Raw genomic sequence first — 16,011 nt, forward strand, 5'->3', positions numbered from 1 at the left:
CCTTCTAATACCTTCTCCTACCTTGAGAACTTCTGCAACATTTTACCCAGTCTTAGCACTTAAAAATACAAAGTTACATTAGATGAAACATTTCAGGAAAACAGAAAGACTTACTTGGTATAAACAATTTGCCCCCGTATTTCTTTCAAAATATCTCCTCGGGATATGGGTCTTCGAGATTTCTGAAAGTCATTTATGAGGTCTAGGACAGTATCCTTTCGCACAACTTTATGACATGCATCAGTGCACAGCATAATGTCATTCTCATACTGAAGAATAGAAGTAATGAAACCTGGACAAATATTCAACCTGTCAGACCAAATAAAAATTGTCTCCTATAATCAATGACTTAAGCAAATTAAGCAGATTCCCAGATTCCTGACTCCAAGGTCAGTGCTCTATTCACTCTGACACCTAGCCCTAGAATAAGTACAAAAGATAAACCCACAAACCTGGGGAGGAGGGATAAAATGAATCAAAAACCTGAGCATCAAATATATGATTTATATGAAGACATATAAACTCATATAAAGAAATTTTCACAGAATCAGTCCTCAAAGTCCAATTCTGATGCTTCAATGACATTGAGCCTGAGTTTTGGAAGTCTCTACCAGAAGTGTAAGTTTGATCAGGATCACCCAAAAGGAAAAGACTGTCCTGAGCAAAAACCTATGAGAATTTCTTTTCTTACTTTTTTTCCTTCCTTTTTTTTTTGTACTATTGAACACTAGGTTCCCTTCTCTCATCAATTCTACCCCCAACACTTTTAAAAAGTCCACCTTTGTAACAAAGTCACAGTCAAATAAAATAAATCCATACATTGACTATGTTTAAAAAATTATAGACAAACTTCAATATCCAGTGACTTCAATGCAAAAGAGAGCAAGAGTGACAATGAAAATACTGGAAAATATAACAGCATTAAGAAACAAATGGCAGAAGATTCACACCTTTATATTATGAATATTTTGAGAAGCATTGGACTGAGCAAGGAAAGGAACAAATATTACCAAAAAAAGAATTAAAATGTATTTATAAAAGACAGACACTGGATGCCTACTGATATGGGAATCATTTTCAAATCAATTTTTTCCAAATATAGTCAGAAAACTGATTGTTAGAACAAAGAAAAATAATTTCAAACTAGAATAAAAATGAAAATATATATATAAAATTAAGGCAACTAAAATGTATTTAAATGATTTGCTGAATCTGAAAAAATCTGAAATTTAAAAAAGCACTGACACAGACTATCATTGTTGCCTAATGATGCTTAACCAATATAAAGCAATTGTCACAAGACAGAGATCAAAAGAGTATAGAAAAACACAAACAAGAGGAGAGAAATAATAGCCAAGGGCAATCATGTTACTTTAGAAAATACAAGTAATCTGCATGATTTAAGAGAAGAATGGTAGGAAATAATAAACAGTACTGCTTGACAAAACTGCTTTAAATGGAAAACTTTACAGAAAGTCTGGCAACTGGGCAAAGTCATTTTCAAGGGTATTTTAAGAAAAAAAAACTGAATGAAATACAATAAATAAAAGAGAAACAGAGATCCGTAAGGACTATTTTTAATGAACTCTCTTAGGCAATGACAGAGAATTAAATGAAGTAGAGTAAGCACATTTCAGCTCAACATCAATGCTCTTTTCTAAGTTCTCATTCTCCTTGACCTCTCTGCAGCTACTGACACTGTTAATCATTCTCTTCCGTGTTTTCAGGACACTACTCTCTCCTGATTCTTCTTCTACCTGACCATTCCTTTATCTCCTTTGCTGAATCCTCATACAGATTGTACCCTCAAAGATGTCCCACAGGATTCTATCCTAGGTCTTCTCTTATTCCTCTGTACTATTCCATTTGGAATCTCATCAATACCCATGGATTTATTTATCTTCTCTATGCTGTTGATTCTCAGATCTATCTATCCTGACCCAACTTCTGCTGAGCTACAGTCTAGCATGTCCAGCTGCCTTTCAGATACCCTGAACTTGATGTCAAGTAAACAACTTAAACTGAATACGTCCAAAACACTAAATTCATTGTCTTTCTCCTCAAACTCACTGCATCTGCTACCTCCCCTATTATTGTCAAGGACAATATCCTCCCAGTTCCTAAGATTCACAACCTAGGAGTCATCCTGGACTTTTAACCCTACATTCAAGTTGTTGTTAAGGTCTATCATTTTTCACCTTTTCAACAGGTCTTGAATACATCTCCTTCTCTCCCCTGATACTGCCATCCTCTTATATAGATCCTCATCACCTCACACCTAAACAATTGTAATAGCTGGTAGTAGGTAATGACCTCCTGAGTTTGGCCTTAAAAAAATAACTGATTCAAACATAGTGTTAACCTCCAGAGTTTGTCCTAATAAGGGACAAACTATAGCCTCTAGAGTTTGGTTTCAAGAAAGAGCAAAATAAAATTAGATTAACATACATGTTTATTAATATTTCTGTAAGCTCTCCAATTACGTAGGCATGCATGGCCCCACCTGAAGAAAAAAAGGAACCCTCAAATGGAGTGTTAGAGAGTGATACTTTTTTAAAATTTTTTTTATTTTTTTATTTAAGGCAACGGGGTTAAGTGACTTGCCCAAAGACACACCGTAGGCAATTATTAAGTGTCAGAGGCCAAATTTGAACTCAGATTCTCCTGACTTCAGGGCCCGTGCTCTATCCATTGCGCCACCTAGCTGCCCCTTAGAGAGTGGAGAAAACTTAATGGGGATAGAAAAGAACATACACTTTTCTCAGCAGTACATGGCACTTTCACCAAAATTGACCATGTACTAGGGCACAAAAACCTTAAAATCAAATGCAGAAATAATAAATATTTCTCAGACAATGATGCAATAAAAATTACATGTAATAAAGGGTTAGGGAAAGATAAACCAAGAACTAATTGGACATTAAATAACCTTATCTTAAATAATGGGTGGATCAAACAGCAAATGATAGAAATAATCAATAATTATATCCAAGAAAACAATAATAATGAGACATCATACCAAAATTTATGGGATGTAAGCAAGGCAGTTTTGAGGGGGAACTTTATGTCACTTAAGGCCTATATGAATAAAATAGAGAATAAGGAGATCAATGAATTGGGTATGCAACTAAAAAAAGCTAGAAAAAGAACAAATTAAACATCCCCAATTAAATACCAAATTAGAAACTCTGAAAATCAAATGAGAGATTAATAAAATGGAAAGCAAGAAAACCATTGATCTCATAAATAAAAATAAGTTGGTTTTAAACAAGTCAGTAAAATAAATAAACCTCTGGTTAATCTGATTTTTAGAAATGAAAGAAAATAACCAAATTACCAGTATCAAAAATGAAAAGGGTAAACCAAACACCAATGAGGAGGAAATCAAAGAGATAATTTGGAGCTACTTTGCCAAACTGTATGCCAATAAATTGGACAACTTGAATGAAATGAATGAATGAATATTTACAAAAATACAAATTGCTCAGATTATTAGTAGAGGAATGAATTACTTCAATAGCTCACTTCAGAAAAAGAAATACACTCCCTAAGAAATATATACCCTAAGAAAAAGTCTCCAGGTCCAGATGAATTTACAAGAGAATTCTACCAACATTTAAGGAACAATCAATTCCCATTCTACATAAACTATTTTTAAAAATAGCAGAGGAAGGAGTTCTGCCAAACTCCTTTTATGATACCAATATGGTGCTCAACCAGGAAGAACCAAAACAGATAAAGAAAATTATAGACCAATCTCCCTAATGAATATTGATGCAAAAACCTTAAATAAAATTTTAGCAGTGAGACTACAGCAAGTTATTACCAGGATAATACACCATGATCAGGTTGGATTTATATCAGGCAGGCAGGGATGGTTCAACATTAAGAAAACATTCAACATATTAAACATATCAATAGTAAAAAAAAAATAGAAATCATATGATTATCTCAATAGATGCTGAAAAATCCTTTGATAAAATACAACATCCATTCCTATTAAAAATACTAGAAAGTTTAGGAATAAATGGAATTTTCCTTAAGATAATAAATAGTATCTAATACCATCAACAAATATATTTAATGGGAATAAACTCAGAGCATCTCCAACATCTCCAATAAATTCAGAGGTGAAATAAGGATGCCCATTATCACCACTACTATTCAATATAGTATTAGAAATGCTAGGGGTGGCTAGGTGGCACAGTGGATAGAGCACCAGCCCAGGAGTCAGGAGTAACTGAGTTCAAATCCGGCCTCAGACACTTAATAATTACCTAGCTGTGTGGCCCTGGGCAAGCCACTTAACTCCATTTGCCTTGTAAAAAGCTAAAAAAAATGCTAGCAGTAGCAATAAGAGAAGAAAAGGAAATTGAAGGAATCAAATTGGCAATGAGGAAGCAAAACTTGCTCTCTTTTGCAGATTATATGATATACCTAGAGAACCTGAGGAAATCACCTAAAAAACTCCTTGAAACAATTAATAAATTCAGCAAAGTAGTAGGATATAAAATAAACCCACATAAATCATCAGCATTTCTATAAAGGAAAACAAATCCCAAGAACAAAAGATAGAAAGAGAAATTCTATTTTAAATATTTGGGGAATCTTCCTCCCATGAAAAACTCAGAAATTGTAGGAACACAATTTTTTTAGGGTTTTTTTTTGGGGGGAGGGGGTCAAGAAGGGCAAGAATAGCAAGGGAACTGACGAAAAAAAAAAACCATAAAGGAAAGTGGCCTGGCTCTACCAGATCTCAAACTGTACTATAAAGCAGCAGTCATCAAAACTGTCTGGTACTGGTTAAGAAATAGAGTAATGGACCAGTGGATTAGGAGGGGTTCAAAAGAAACTACAGTAAATGACTACAGCAATCTACTATTTGACAGACCCAAAGACATCAGCCTCTGGGATAAGAACTCACTATCTGACAAAAATTGTTGGGAAAACTGGAAAATAGTATGACAAAAACTAGGCATAGATCCACATCTCATACCCTATAACAAATTAAGGTCAAAATGGGTAAAGGATTTAGACATAAAGAGCAATACCATAGATAAATAGACCAAAAAAACTCTATCTGATCTATGAAAAAGGGATAATTTCATGACAGAACAAGAATTAGAGTACATTATAACTGCAAAATGAATGATTTTGACTATATTAAATTAAAAAGGTTTTACACTAATAAAATCAATGATACCAAAACTAAAAGAAAAGCAGAAAGCTGGGAAACAATTTTCACAACTAGGAGTTCTGATAAAGATCTCATTTCTAAAATATGTAACGAATTGCATCAAATTTATAAGGTCACAAGTCATTCCCCAACTGATAAATGGTCAAAGGATACAAATGGACAATTTTTAAATGAAGAAATTAAAGCTATATATAAGCATGTGAAAAAATGCTCCAAAATCACTATTGATTAGAGAAATGCAAATTAAAATAACCATGAGGTATCATCTCACACCTATTAGATTATACCAGATGAGAAAAATGGAAGATGATCAATGTTGGAGAAGTTGTGGGAGGATAGGGACATTGATGCATTGCTGGTGGAGTTGTGAATGGATCCAACTTTTCTGGAGAGCAGTATGGAACTATGCCCAAAGAGTAATAAAACTATTCATACCCTTTGACCCAGTAACCTCAATTATAGGTCTGTATCCAGAAGAAATTGTAAAAAATAGGAAAAGTCCTACATGTTCCAAAATATTCATAGCAGCTCTTTGTGTAGTAACAAAGAATTGGAAATTGAGGGGATGACCATCAATTGTGGAAAGGCTAAACAAGTTATGATACATGAATACTATGGAATATTATTGTTCTATAAGAAACAATAAATGGTCAGACTCTACAGAAGCATGGAATGATTTATGGGATCTGATGCTGAGTGAAAGTAGAGCCAAGAGAACAATGTACACATCAGCAACATTATGAGATGAGCAACCTTGATGGGAAGCAACTCCTCTCAACAGTCCAGAGAGCTAGTACAACTGCATTTGACTGGTTATGAACTGTATTATCCCCTCCCAGAAGAAGAAGAAAAACAAAACAAAACAAGACACAGAAAAAAACCCTTCTGGATCTGATGAACACTTTATAAAAATTATCGCTTTATGTATCTCTTTCCCTTAATCCTAATTCCTCATGCCAAGAATTAATAATCTGTAAATATGTTTAACAAAATATGTGTGTAAAATGCTAAAAAAAAGAAAAGGCCAAGATCTCTCAATGAATCCATTGTCATCTCCAGTTGTCCTGATTCATATCTGGGCAGTGGATCCAGATGGCTTCAGAGGAGAAAGGGATGCTGGTGACTTTGCACAGTACCCACTCACTTAAATCCAATTCATTTGCATGTCATAGAATCACATCCCTGATGTTAAGGTCCTCTTTGAGAACAAAGGATAAACAGCAACAACTATAACACTTATAAAACATACCATCATAATTTGAAGGGTTATAAACTTATTTTCACTTAGAAAATATGACATTCTATTTTGTTAAATACTATATAGATATCCATTCCTATTATACAAACCCTAAATCCCTCATGTCTTCTGCCCCGTTGTAAATATCATAAAAATTGTGTCCAATTTGTACAAGCTTCATGGTACTCAAAAGTCTGGAAATTAAAAGGAAACAGAAGTTATTCCCAAGAAGAAAATGAAACTGATTGATTAAATTAGACAATATTTGTAAAGTGTTTTGCAAATCTTAAAGTGCTATAGAAATGTTAGCTATTAATATTATCATTATATGTAAAGTGCTACACAAACTTTACAGGGTTATAGAAATGATAGTTTCTGAGAAATCTACTATATTCTCCTCTCAAAAGAAATTCCAACATTAGTTAGCATTTATATATCTGCAATGTGCTTCCCAAATACCATCTTGTTTGATCCTCACAACAATGTTGGGAGGTTCATCCCATTAAAATGGGGATAATAATAATCCACAGGTTGCAGGATTGTTGTGATGATCAAATGAGATAATATATGTAAAGTGCACTTAGTTGGCATTTAACATGTTTTTCTCTTCTCCCCTTTCATATCATTATCATCCCTATTTTATGTTTAGGAAACCAAGGCAGACAGAGGCTAGGGGTCACGTAATTAGTAAATAAATGTCTGAGACCAAAATAACTTTGAACTCAAGTCTTCCAGACTCCAAGTTCAAGAGGACAAGACCCTCGTTTTACCTACTTACTCTCTACCAGTTACTAGCCCAACTCTCAGTACAGAGGAGGTAGTTAATACTTAAAGAATTGAGTTCAAATTATTTACTGAGAAAAAATATCTACCTAATATATTCAACGTTAACCCTATGAAGTTGCTGATTAGGATCTATAGAGCAGAAAATTTTGTCTCTATTAAATATACCAATTACAAATTCTCCAGAGTGATCTGTTTTTCCATGGAATTATTAAGGGAAAGATGGAGTTGAAATTTACATTGAGAATGAACTGTCTATGAAATTTTTTACTATCCCTACATGGTTGAATTTCGAAAATCACAAAAGGATTACAGGGATACCTGGTTTCATTAATAGTCATCACACCTAAAAATACAATGCTCTGAGTTCCAAGGAAGTGAAAAGGATTAAACAAACCTTTTGAAAATAATATTGTAAAACTGTAAGCAATGTGGCGAATTGGGTAGAAGTTCATTGATTAAAGTGATAGTTATCCTAACATTGTCTCCATTCTGTGTCTGACTAAACACTTCAGTAACCTAAAAAAAAAATAGAAATAATAAAAAACATGCCTAATACAGCAAAATGGAAAAAACAATGACAATTACAAAACGGAAAAAATAACCCCAACATTAAAGCAGAACTGTGAAGTCAGTTTACTTTCTGAGCTGTTTCCAGAAATCTGAGCCTTTTTTTTCTCACAATTAGGCTAGATTTACAAGACAAGCATTATACAGTCAGCCTTGGGGTAAATGTGATAGTCTATTAAATGGAAGTTATTTTCATAAAAAATAGATTGTTTTGGTAGCTAAGCCAGCAATAAAAACTTAAAAAGAAAGAATATCCAAATATACAGTTTAGCTTTCTAAAATTCACCTCAAGCAAATGTTTAATAAAGGAACTGGGGTTGTCTAGTTTAAAAGTGCTTCTGCTTGGATTTTGGGGGACGAAGAATGATAGCAAAGAACAAAAACAGAACAAAGTAATTTCAGTAACTGTGTCTATATCAAGATTGTAAACTGCCTTTTAATCATACCTTTAGGGGTAGTGAAAAGGGATAAGAGGAGATTGCATCTAAAGTTTCATTGATTTAGGGAACCTCTGAAGAGAAAATTCCCTCTCCCCATGAAGATCAGCACCTGCTCTGAAACTTAGTGTTAGAGACTCTAAAAGGTTAGTGACTTAGAATTTAGTAAGGTGAATTAACCTAGATTACTGCAAGGCTATGGTCACAACCAGGCATATCAGGAAAATGACCTAAACCTGGGTCTTCCTAGCCAAAATCAGAAGGATTTTAACTTTCAATTAGACTTCTTAAAAAAATTACTTTATGGGTGGCTGGCACAGTGGATAGAGCACTGGCCCTGCAGTCAGGAGCTCCTGAGTTCAAATCCGGACTCAGACACTTAATAATTACCTAGCTGTGTGGCCTTGGGCAAGCCACTTAACCTCATTTGTCTTGCAAAAAGAAAAAGAAAAAAAATTACTTTGTATTATGAAATAGTAGAGAAATCTTTACTATTGACATTCATTTTAAAAAAAGTTTGACATCTAAAAACTATCTTTTGAATCATTTTTTATCATGTTTGAATCTTTGCAACCCTATCTGGGGTTTTCTTGGCAAAGATACTAGAGTAGCTTGCCATTTGCTTTTTTTAGTTCATTTTATAGGTGAGGAAACTGAGACAAACAGGGTTAAGTGACTTGCCCAGGGTCACATAATGCAGAAACGTCTGAGGCTGGATGCGACCTCATGAAGATAAGTCTTTCTGATTCCAGGTCTGGTACTATCTATTATACCACAATACCTAATTAGTTCAAAGAGGGGACATCCCTACTAAAGTAAGGTGTTTAAAAGCAAAAATATGTAGGAAAATTCTTCAAAGTATAATTAAAGGCTTCAACTAGGCTTGCTATCACACAACTTTGCCATAGGATATGAATAAAATTTATTGTGCAAGCCAGATGGATTGGGAATTATAGCCTAGATTAATGTGGTACCTTTATTGCAAAGAAATTTTTATTCAAATTTGCACGTGCTAATATCAGTATCTAAGATTACATCTGTCAATAAACATTTTAAAAGGAGCATACTGTAATGCTATAAAAGATCCAAAAATGGTGACAAAGAAAACAATATGTATTCCTGGATTTTAATCAAAGATCTACCAGCTATAAGATGTTTGGGAATCACCTTAAAAACTGACCAAACTATTATTTCATATTATTTTAACTTTTATCACAACTGGCAACTGCAATGACTAAACCACATTTTCCTTAAAAGTCTAAAGCTGCAACACCAATCAAATATATTATATTACCTTATTTTTTAGTCTATGGCACAAAAATAATATTGCTCCATCAAAAGAATAACGTTTTCCTAGGAGTTGCTTGTGCATGTCAAGTAAAACTGAACGGAGTCTTTTGGAATCCATCTGTGGGCTGAAGTCAACATGATACTGGTAAAGTGCCCACTGAGGAAGCGATGTCAGCCGGAAGTGGTTTGTCTTCAAATGGACTACTGTCCCTGAAGTACCTGAAAGATTAAGCCAGATCAGACAGCCTGTGAGACATCAAGACTACTTATTCTTTCCCAGCATTTATTTTTTATTTGCTTTCCCAACAACATGCAACATGGTAATTTTTACTAATCATTTTCTTTGCAAGGTTTTGAATTTTACATTTTTCTCCCTCTCTCCCCTCCCTCCCCTCCCTGACAGAAAGCAATTTAATTTAGGCTATACATGTATAATTATGTTAGCCATCAATCCATATTAATCATGCTGATAAAGAAGAATCAAACCAAAATGGAAAGGAAAAAACTAAAGAAAATGAGTCAATACATAAGACAACTTTTAAAAAAACTGAAGATAGTTTTGGTCTGCAGTTAAACTCCACAGTTCCCTCTCTGGATATGGATGGTATTTTCCATCACAAACCAAAAGGCTCTGATTATTGTACAACTGAAACCACCATTTCTAAGGCTCTAATATAACTGGACATTTTCCCCCCAAGATTCCAGGTTAAAAATAGTACAATACACTGGAAAAGTTCTGCGAGACATGACTCTTAGGGACACTAATCTAAAAGCCATTTAAGAGGATACAAAAATATGTCTTTATAAAAAAGTTCTAATCTAATAGTATCAAAAGACTCCTATGAAAAGCTCAGGTTTGAAAAAGAACCACCCAATGATCTACAGATTTCAAAGATTTGAGTTAGGCTGAATTAGTTGTGAAATAGCAAACTTATTCTCTCCTCACACACATTTTTGATACATACATTTATTACATTTTAATGTATCTATCTTCCACAAAAGGGCAGAGGATGATATCTTAGTTGACAGTCTAACAATAGAGAAAGCCTCAGACCTAACTGATGTCTTAGAGTGTGAGACCATCTGTGTAGGAATGAATAAATGAATGATGAAGCATTTATTAAGTACTTACCACGTGCCAGATACTATGCTAAGCATTGACTGATTATACAAATACAAGAAAGCTAGACAATCCTTGCCCCAAGAAGCTTGTGTTCTAATGAGGGGAGATTAAAAGCTGGAGGAATAGAAAATGGGGGTGGGGTGAAGATGGGGAAATAGAAGGGCAGTAACATGATTTGCCAATGCCTAGAAAATGATGTGGTATCCTGTTTCTGGACAAGATAAAGTGAATGTTCCTTATTAGAGCCAGTCATTAAAGCAAATATAAAATCAAAATCTCAAGGTAGTGACAATTTAGTTGAAAATATTATGTTACCTTAAAAAAAAAAACAAAGGAAAAACCAGAAGCACATTTTAACAAATTAATCCTCCTTGAAAGTCAAAGGCCTTTAAGAGGAAAAGCTCTCCAAAGCAAAGATTTCTAAATATGATATGACTAATTTAAAGGGTGATATTTGGTGGTCAGGATTCAGTGCAAAGAGATATTCCTTCAGAGTAATAATGCTGGAGTCATGTGGGCTTCATGTTTAAAAGGAAGCAAAAGAAATTCTGTTCCCTTGGGACAAATGGGGAGGGGGGAGTCAAAAGGTAGTCCAAATCTTCCAAGACCTCATGCTAAAAATTAAAACTGATTAGGATTAATTTAACTATATCTTAATTGTTATAGGACTTCCCTCCTCTGTATTTCTAGGCAGGGAATCCTTCCATCACTTTCCAAGTCTACAGTTAGTTGTCTATGGTCCTGAGATGTTGTCTTGCTCAGGGTCATACACTACGTGGCCTGACTTGAACCCAAGTGTATTGGGTTCAAGATCAATTCTCTATCTACTGTGTCATGCTACCTCTAAAAAAACTTACCTAGAAAGAAAAAAAAAGATAAAGTGAGAGAAAATACTGAATTTTCCATCATACCAAGTTTAACCTGTTCTTCTCAAGGTGTACATGCTACATTCAGATACTAGGCACCAGAGAAAATACTGGACTGAACTCTGAGAAACTGACATACCTCTTTTACACTCTATCAAATGATGTAGTTTTTGTCGAGTATTTACACCACGGTCATGAAAATTCTTTCTCTTTCTCCGTGATGGCTCCTTCAATCTGGCTGAGACTTTACCCTCTTGGACTATTGGTGAAAAATAAAGTTTAAAATTTGCTAAGACAAAAACATGAATCATAATAGCATGTGTTCTTCTGGAACTTTGTAAGATTCCTAAACATTTGCATTTTATTTAAATAAAAAATAGTATTATTAAGGGAAAGCAGTAAAAGCAAATAATCATTAAATCAATCAATACACAATTTATTAAGTGCCTGCTGTGTTATACATTGTGCTAATAGCTAGGGATACCAATAAAAAGCAAAAGTCCCTGCCCTCGAGGAGCTTATGTTGTAATGGGAGAAACAAAATTTGATAGAGATGATTACTAGAGATAGAGATTTTGATAAAGACTGCTCTAGCTGTAGTAACTCATGAAGTCAAATAGGAGAGGGATAGTAGTAGGGAAGTAGAAGGAGATCAACTACAAGCCATTACAGCTTACACATCTAGTGTAGCTAGGAGGCACACTAGTGAGGAAAGGGGTCAGGAAAGTTGCCTCATTCTTCTTTATTTGTTGTTTTCCAGTTAATGTCTGACTCTTTGTGACTCGATTTGGTGTTTTTTTGGCAAAGACACTAGAGTTTGCCATTTCCTTCTGCAGCTAACTTTACAGATATTATAAGGAAACTGAGGGAAACAGAATGAAGTGACTTGCCTAGGATCCACAGCTAGTAAATGTTTAGATAGGTTTGAACTCAGGTCCACCTGACTTAGGGTTGGCACTCTATCCACCAAGCCACCTCTAGTCTTCTTTTTAAGAATTTAAAGGATTTAATCCCATTTAAAGATTTAAATGGGTTCTCAAAGCAAAAGTTTTAGAATTACATCTCTAGCCTCATTCTTCATAGTGTGAGTAGAAGCTGAGGTGCCTTACTGTAGGAGTTATAGAGGACTCAGTTGGGCAAGGCACAAGAGACAAGAGGAAGATAAAAGTTCATTAGCAAAGAACAGAGAGAGCAGGACAGGGGTACTGGTTTAAGAATTGCAGAGAAAAAATTCAAAAAACTTACTGAAAAATTATGGTTCACAAAACTAAAGAATAAGCTCAAGAAGGAAGAGACAGGAAATAATGAAAAATTATGATCAGATAAAATAATAACTGAGTTTGGGGGTCAAAAAAGTGGAAAGCTTGTTGATGAGGGGGAGATCTAAGATGAACCATCACCACAAATAACCAAAATGAGATCATAGCATCTGCAAATACAAAAGGAACTGGAGGTAAGGTATTTGAGGGAACAACAATATGAATGCTGATATTATTTAATTTAATGCAAAAGTTATTTCTAGAAAGGGAAGAAAGCCAGCGAACTAGGTATTAGATGTCCAGAGAAAGGAAGAAGAACATCCTAGTAGCCAGTATGTAATAGCCACCATGATCAATATTTGGATGATATATCTTGGTAGTGAACTTCAAAGAAAGAGGGCATCCTCAGATATCAAATAGAGTCTGGAACTGGCAATGGGAAGCAAGAACAATCATGTACTTCTGTAGTATCATTGTGGGGTGAGGGCAGGAAAGTTGAAGGAGGGCTATAAAAGTTAAAGAAGGGGCAGCCAATGGTCATCTGGGGGAAAAATCAGGTTTATATGAGTGCCAGATGATAAAAGGAGGACAAGAGAAAGAAGTACAAAAGGAAGAAAAATTTTGTTACATAAGGGTATAATGGAAGAAGCACAGTGAATTGAATTAATCCTTCATTGCCAAATATATGGCCCTGACTCAGTTTTCATTCTTTATGATTTCTCTGCTATTTTTGGCATTATTGATCTTTTCCATCCCTTCCCTTGACTTCAGAAACATCATATTCTCCTTATTCTTCCTCCTGACTCCAGGGCCAGTGCTTAATGCACTGTATCACCTAGCTGCCTCCTCTAAAAACATTTTCTATCTCCCAGCTATACTCCTTACATGGGTGTTATAACCTTAGTAAAATCAATCCTTCTCAGTTTCAGTTTCTTCATCTGCAAGAGGAAAAAATGTGAATTATATCATTTCAATTATCTTCCAGTTATAAAGTCTATGATAAAGCTCTGCTTCCTTCATCTTTTCCTTATTCTTTAATATAGATATTCCCATATCATAGTCTTCCTTTTTCAGCACTGTCATAGGTTCATGGATGTGGAAATAAATATTTTCAATTTAAAAAATAAAGTTTAATTTAAAACAGCACAGGATCATAGATTGTTATTGTCATGCTCTATCATTTAAGTCAATTACCCTTCCCCCAATTGAACATACATTTATCAGAAACCAGTGTGCAAGGTAATGTATTAATATTGGGGTTAATAGATAAATGACACAGTCATTGCCTTAAAGGGACTTACATTCTGTTGAGTGAAAACTACTTGCATACAGATAAATGAATGCAAATATATATGAATTAATATGAGACTGAAGAAATAAGAAAAAGCCTTTTGGAAAAGTCATAGAACTTGAGTCAAACCTTGAAGAAAACATAGCTTGTACAAAGACTCAAATTTCAAAATAGAATGGAATATATGGAGAATAAGAAATAGGGTAATTTGGTTATAAGGAAGAGAACATGATGGAAAGTAATATGAAATTGACCTTAGCTAGTACCAGATTGTGAAGGACTTTAATTGCAGAGAAGAACATTTAGTCTTTTACCCTAGCATTAATAAAAATACACAGGTTTCTTGAACAAAGAAGGGATTGACATTGTCAGACTGAGACCCATGCTTTAAGAATATGAATTTGGCAACTGTGTAGATGATGGATTTGGAGAGAACAAAGAATGGAAGCAGGTGGAGTAATTAGGAGATTGATGTAATTCAAATGAGACTAGAGTGGTAATTATATGAATAGAGGGAACGAAACAGATTTGAAATTCAATAAAGCCTGGCAGTGAATTGGAGGGGCCGGATCCGATTCATGTGAAGAAGTCTCAGAAGATTCCTTGGTTTTGAATTTGAGAAATTTGGTTGGTTCCTACAAGACAAGAGTGAATTTAGAAAATGGAATAAGTTAAAAGTAAAAGATAATGAAATCTACTTTGTACATATTGAAACTCAAGCTACCAAGAAGATAAAAGAGTGGAGGATATCTTATTTATTTTTCCAACTTAATGCAAAGGTAATTTTCAACGATATTTTTTGCAAGGTTTTGTGTTTCACATTTTCCCCCCTCTCTTCCTTCTCTCCCCCCTGTTCATAAGAAAGCAACTTAATAAAGGTTAAAGAGTAGAGATACCTAGCATACAGTTAGTGCCATGAGGTTAGAGCTCATGAGAAAACTATAAACTGGATATGGAGAACTGGGAAGCATCTAAATATAGATGATGTTCAAAACCCATGGAAGCTTATGAGATCACCAAAAGAGTACAAAGAGAAAAGATGGTCCAGAGCATAGCCCTACTTTTCTAATCTATAACCTTAGGAAAATCAAGTCCTCTGGAAAATCAATCATCTGAAAGAGGAAAGATCTAGATTATATAATTTCAAAATTATCTTCCAGTTCCAAAGTCTATGAAGAATCTCTGCCTTCTTCATCTTTTCCTGATTCTTTAATATGAATATTCCCATATTATGGTCTTCCTTTTTTAATACTGTCATAAGACCATGGATGGGCACATTTAAGAAGCACAAGGACTTAGGAGACCAAATTTAGAAGGAACAGTCAGATCTGTAGGAGAATCTGGGGGAAAAACATGAACTCTGTTGAACTTTTATATTCTAGTATAACCTGGTCCCATCTATCTTTCCACCCCGGTGGGCTTTACTCAACAGTCCATACACTTTGATTTAGCTTAAATGGTCTTTCTGTTCTTTACACACACAAATTTTGATCTTCTGCCTTCCTGCTTTTCCCTTGGGCATCCCCTGTGCCTGAACTGCACTTCTCCCTCTCTTTCTTTAAGATACAACTCAAATGCCATCTTCTATATGAAGCCTTCCCCAATTATTTAAATTGCTAGTTCACACCTTCCCAAAATACCTTTCACTTAACTACTTTGCATATATATGCATTTATCTATTTTGTAGTGTATTTGTTTCTATCTGCTCGTTGTAGCCATTTGAATGTAAGTTCATTATAAGTAGGGATTGTTTAATTCCTTGAGCTTGTATCCTTTAGTCTAACTGCTTCATAATACGGGCATACAATGTAACTGATTGACTGAAACAAGAGAAAATGGGGTACACAAAAAATACCCAGAGTAAAATCATCTGGCAATAAATAATAGGTCATGGACAAGAGGGTCTTCTTTTTTGAGAGAATCAAACATTTAATATTGTACTACAAAAACTAGCTACA

The 16,011-nt window shown here is 34.5% G+C and overlaps 1 protein-coding gene across 7 annotated transcripts in view; it reads right to left on the bottom strand.

The window, feature by feature from the left end:
• The window catches only part of PIWIL1 (piwi like RNA-mediated gene silencing 1), a 56,769-nt gene that overhangs the window by 35,440 nt on the left and 5,318 nt on the right, over nt 1–16,011 (bottom strand). For all 7 annotated transcript variants that reach the window (XR_012472221.1, XM_074205270.1, XM_074205269.1 and 4 more), the window contains 5 exons: nt 11,643–11,762; nt 9,519–9,733; nt 7,615–7,736; nt 6,545–6,628; nt 115–309 (listed from right to left, as the gene is read on the bottom strand). Coding sequence is in view for 6 of the 7 variants with exons in the window: in XM_074205270.1 (XP_074061371.1) it covers nt 115–309; nt 6,545–6,628; nt 7,615–7,736; nt 9,519–9,733; nt 11,643–11,762 (736 nt within the window). In the remaining variant the exon portion in view is untranslated. The remainder of the gene's footprint in view (nt 1–114; nt 310–6,544; nt 6,629–7,614; nt 7,737–9,518; nt 9,734–11,642; nt 11,763–16,011) is intronic.

The sequence above is a fragment of the Macrotis lagotis genome, chromosome X (assembly GCF_037893015.1).
Source record: "Macrotis lagotis isolate mMagLag1 chromosome X, bilby.v1.9.chrom.fasta, whole genome shotgun sequence".
Taxonomy (NCBI): Eukaryota; Metazoa; Chordata; class Mammalia; order Peramelemorphia; family Peramelidae; genus Macrotis; species Macrotis lagotis.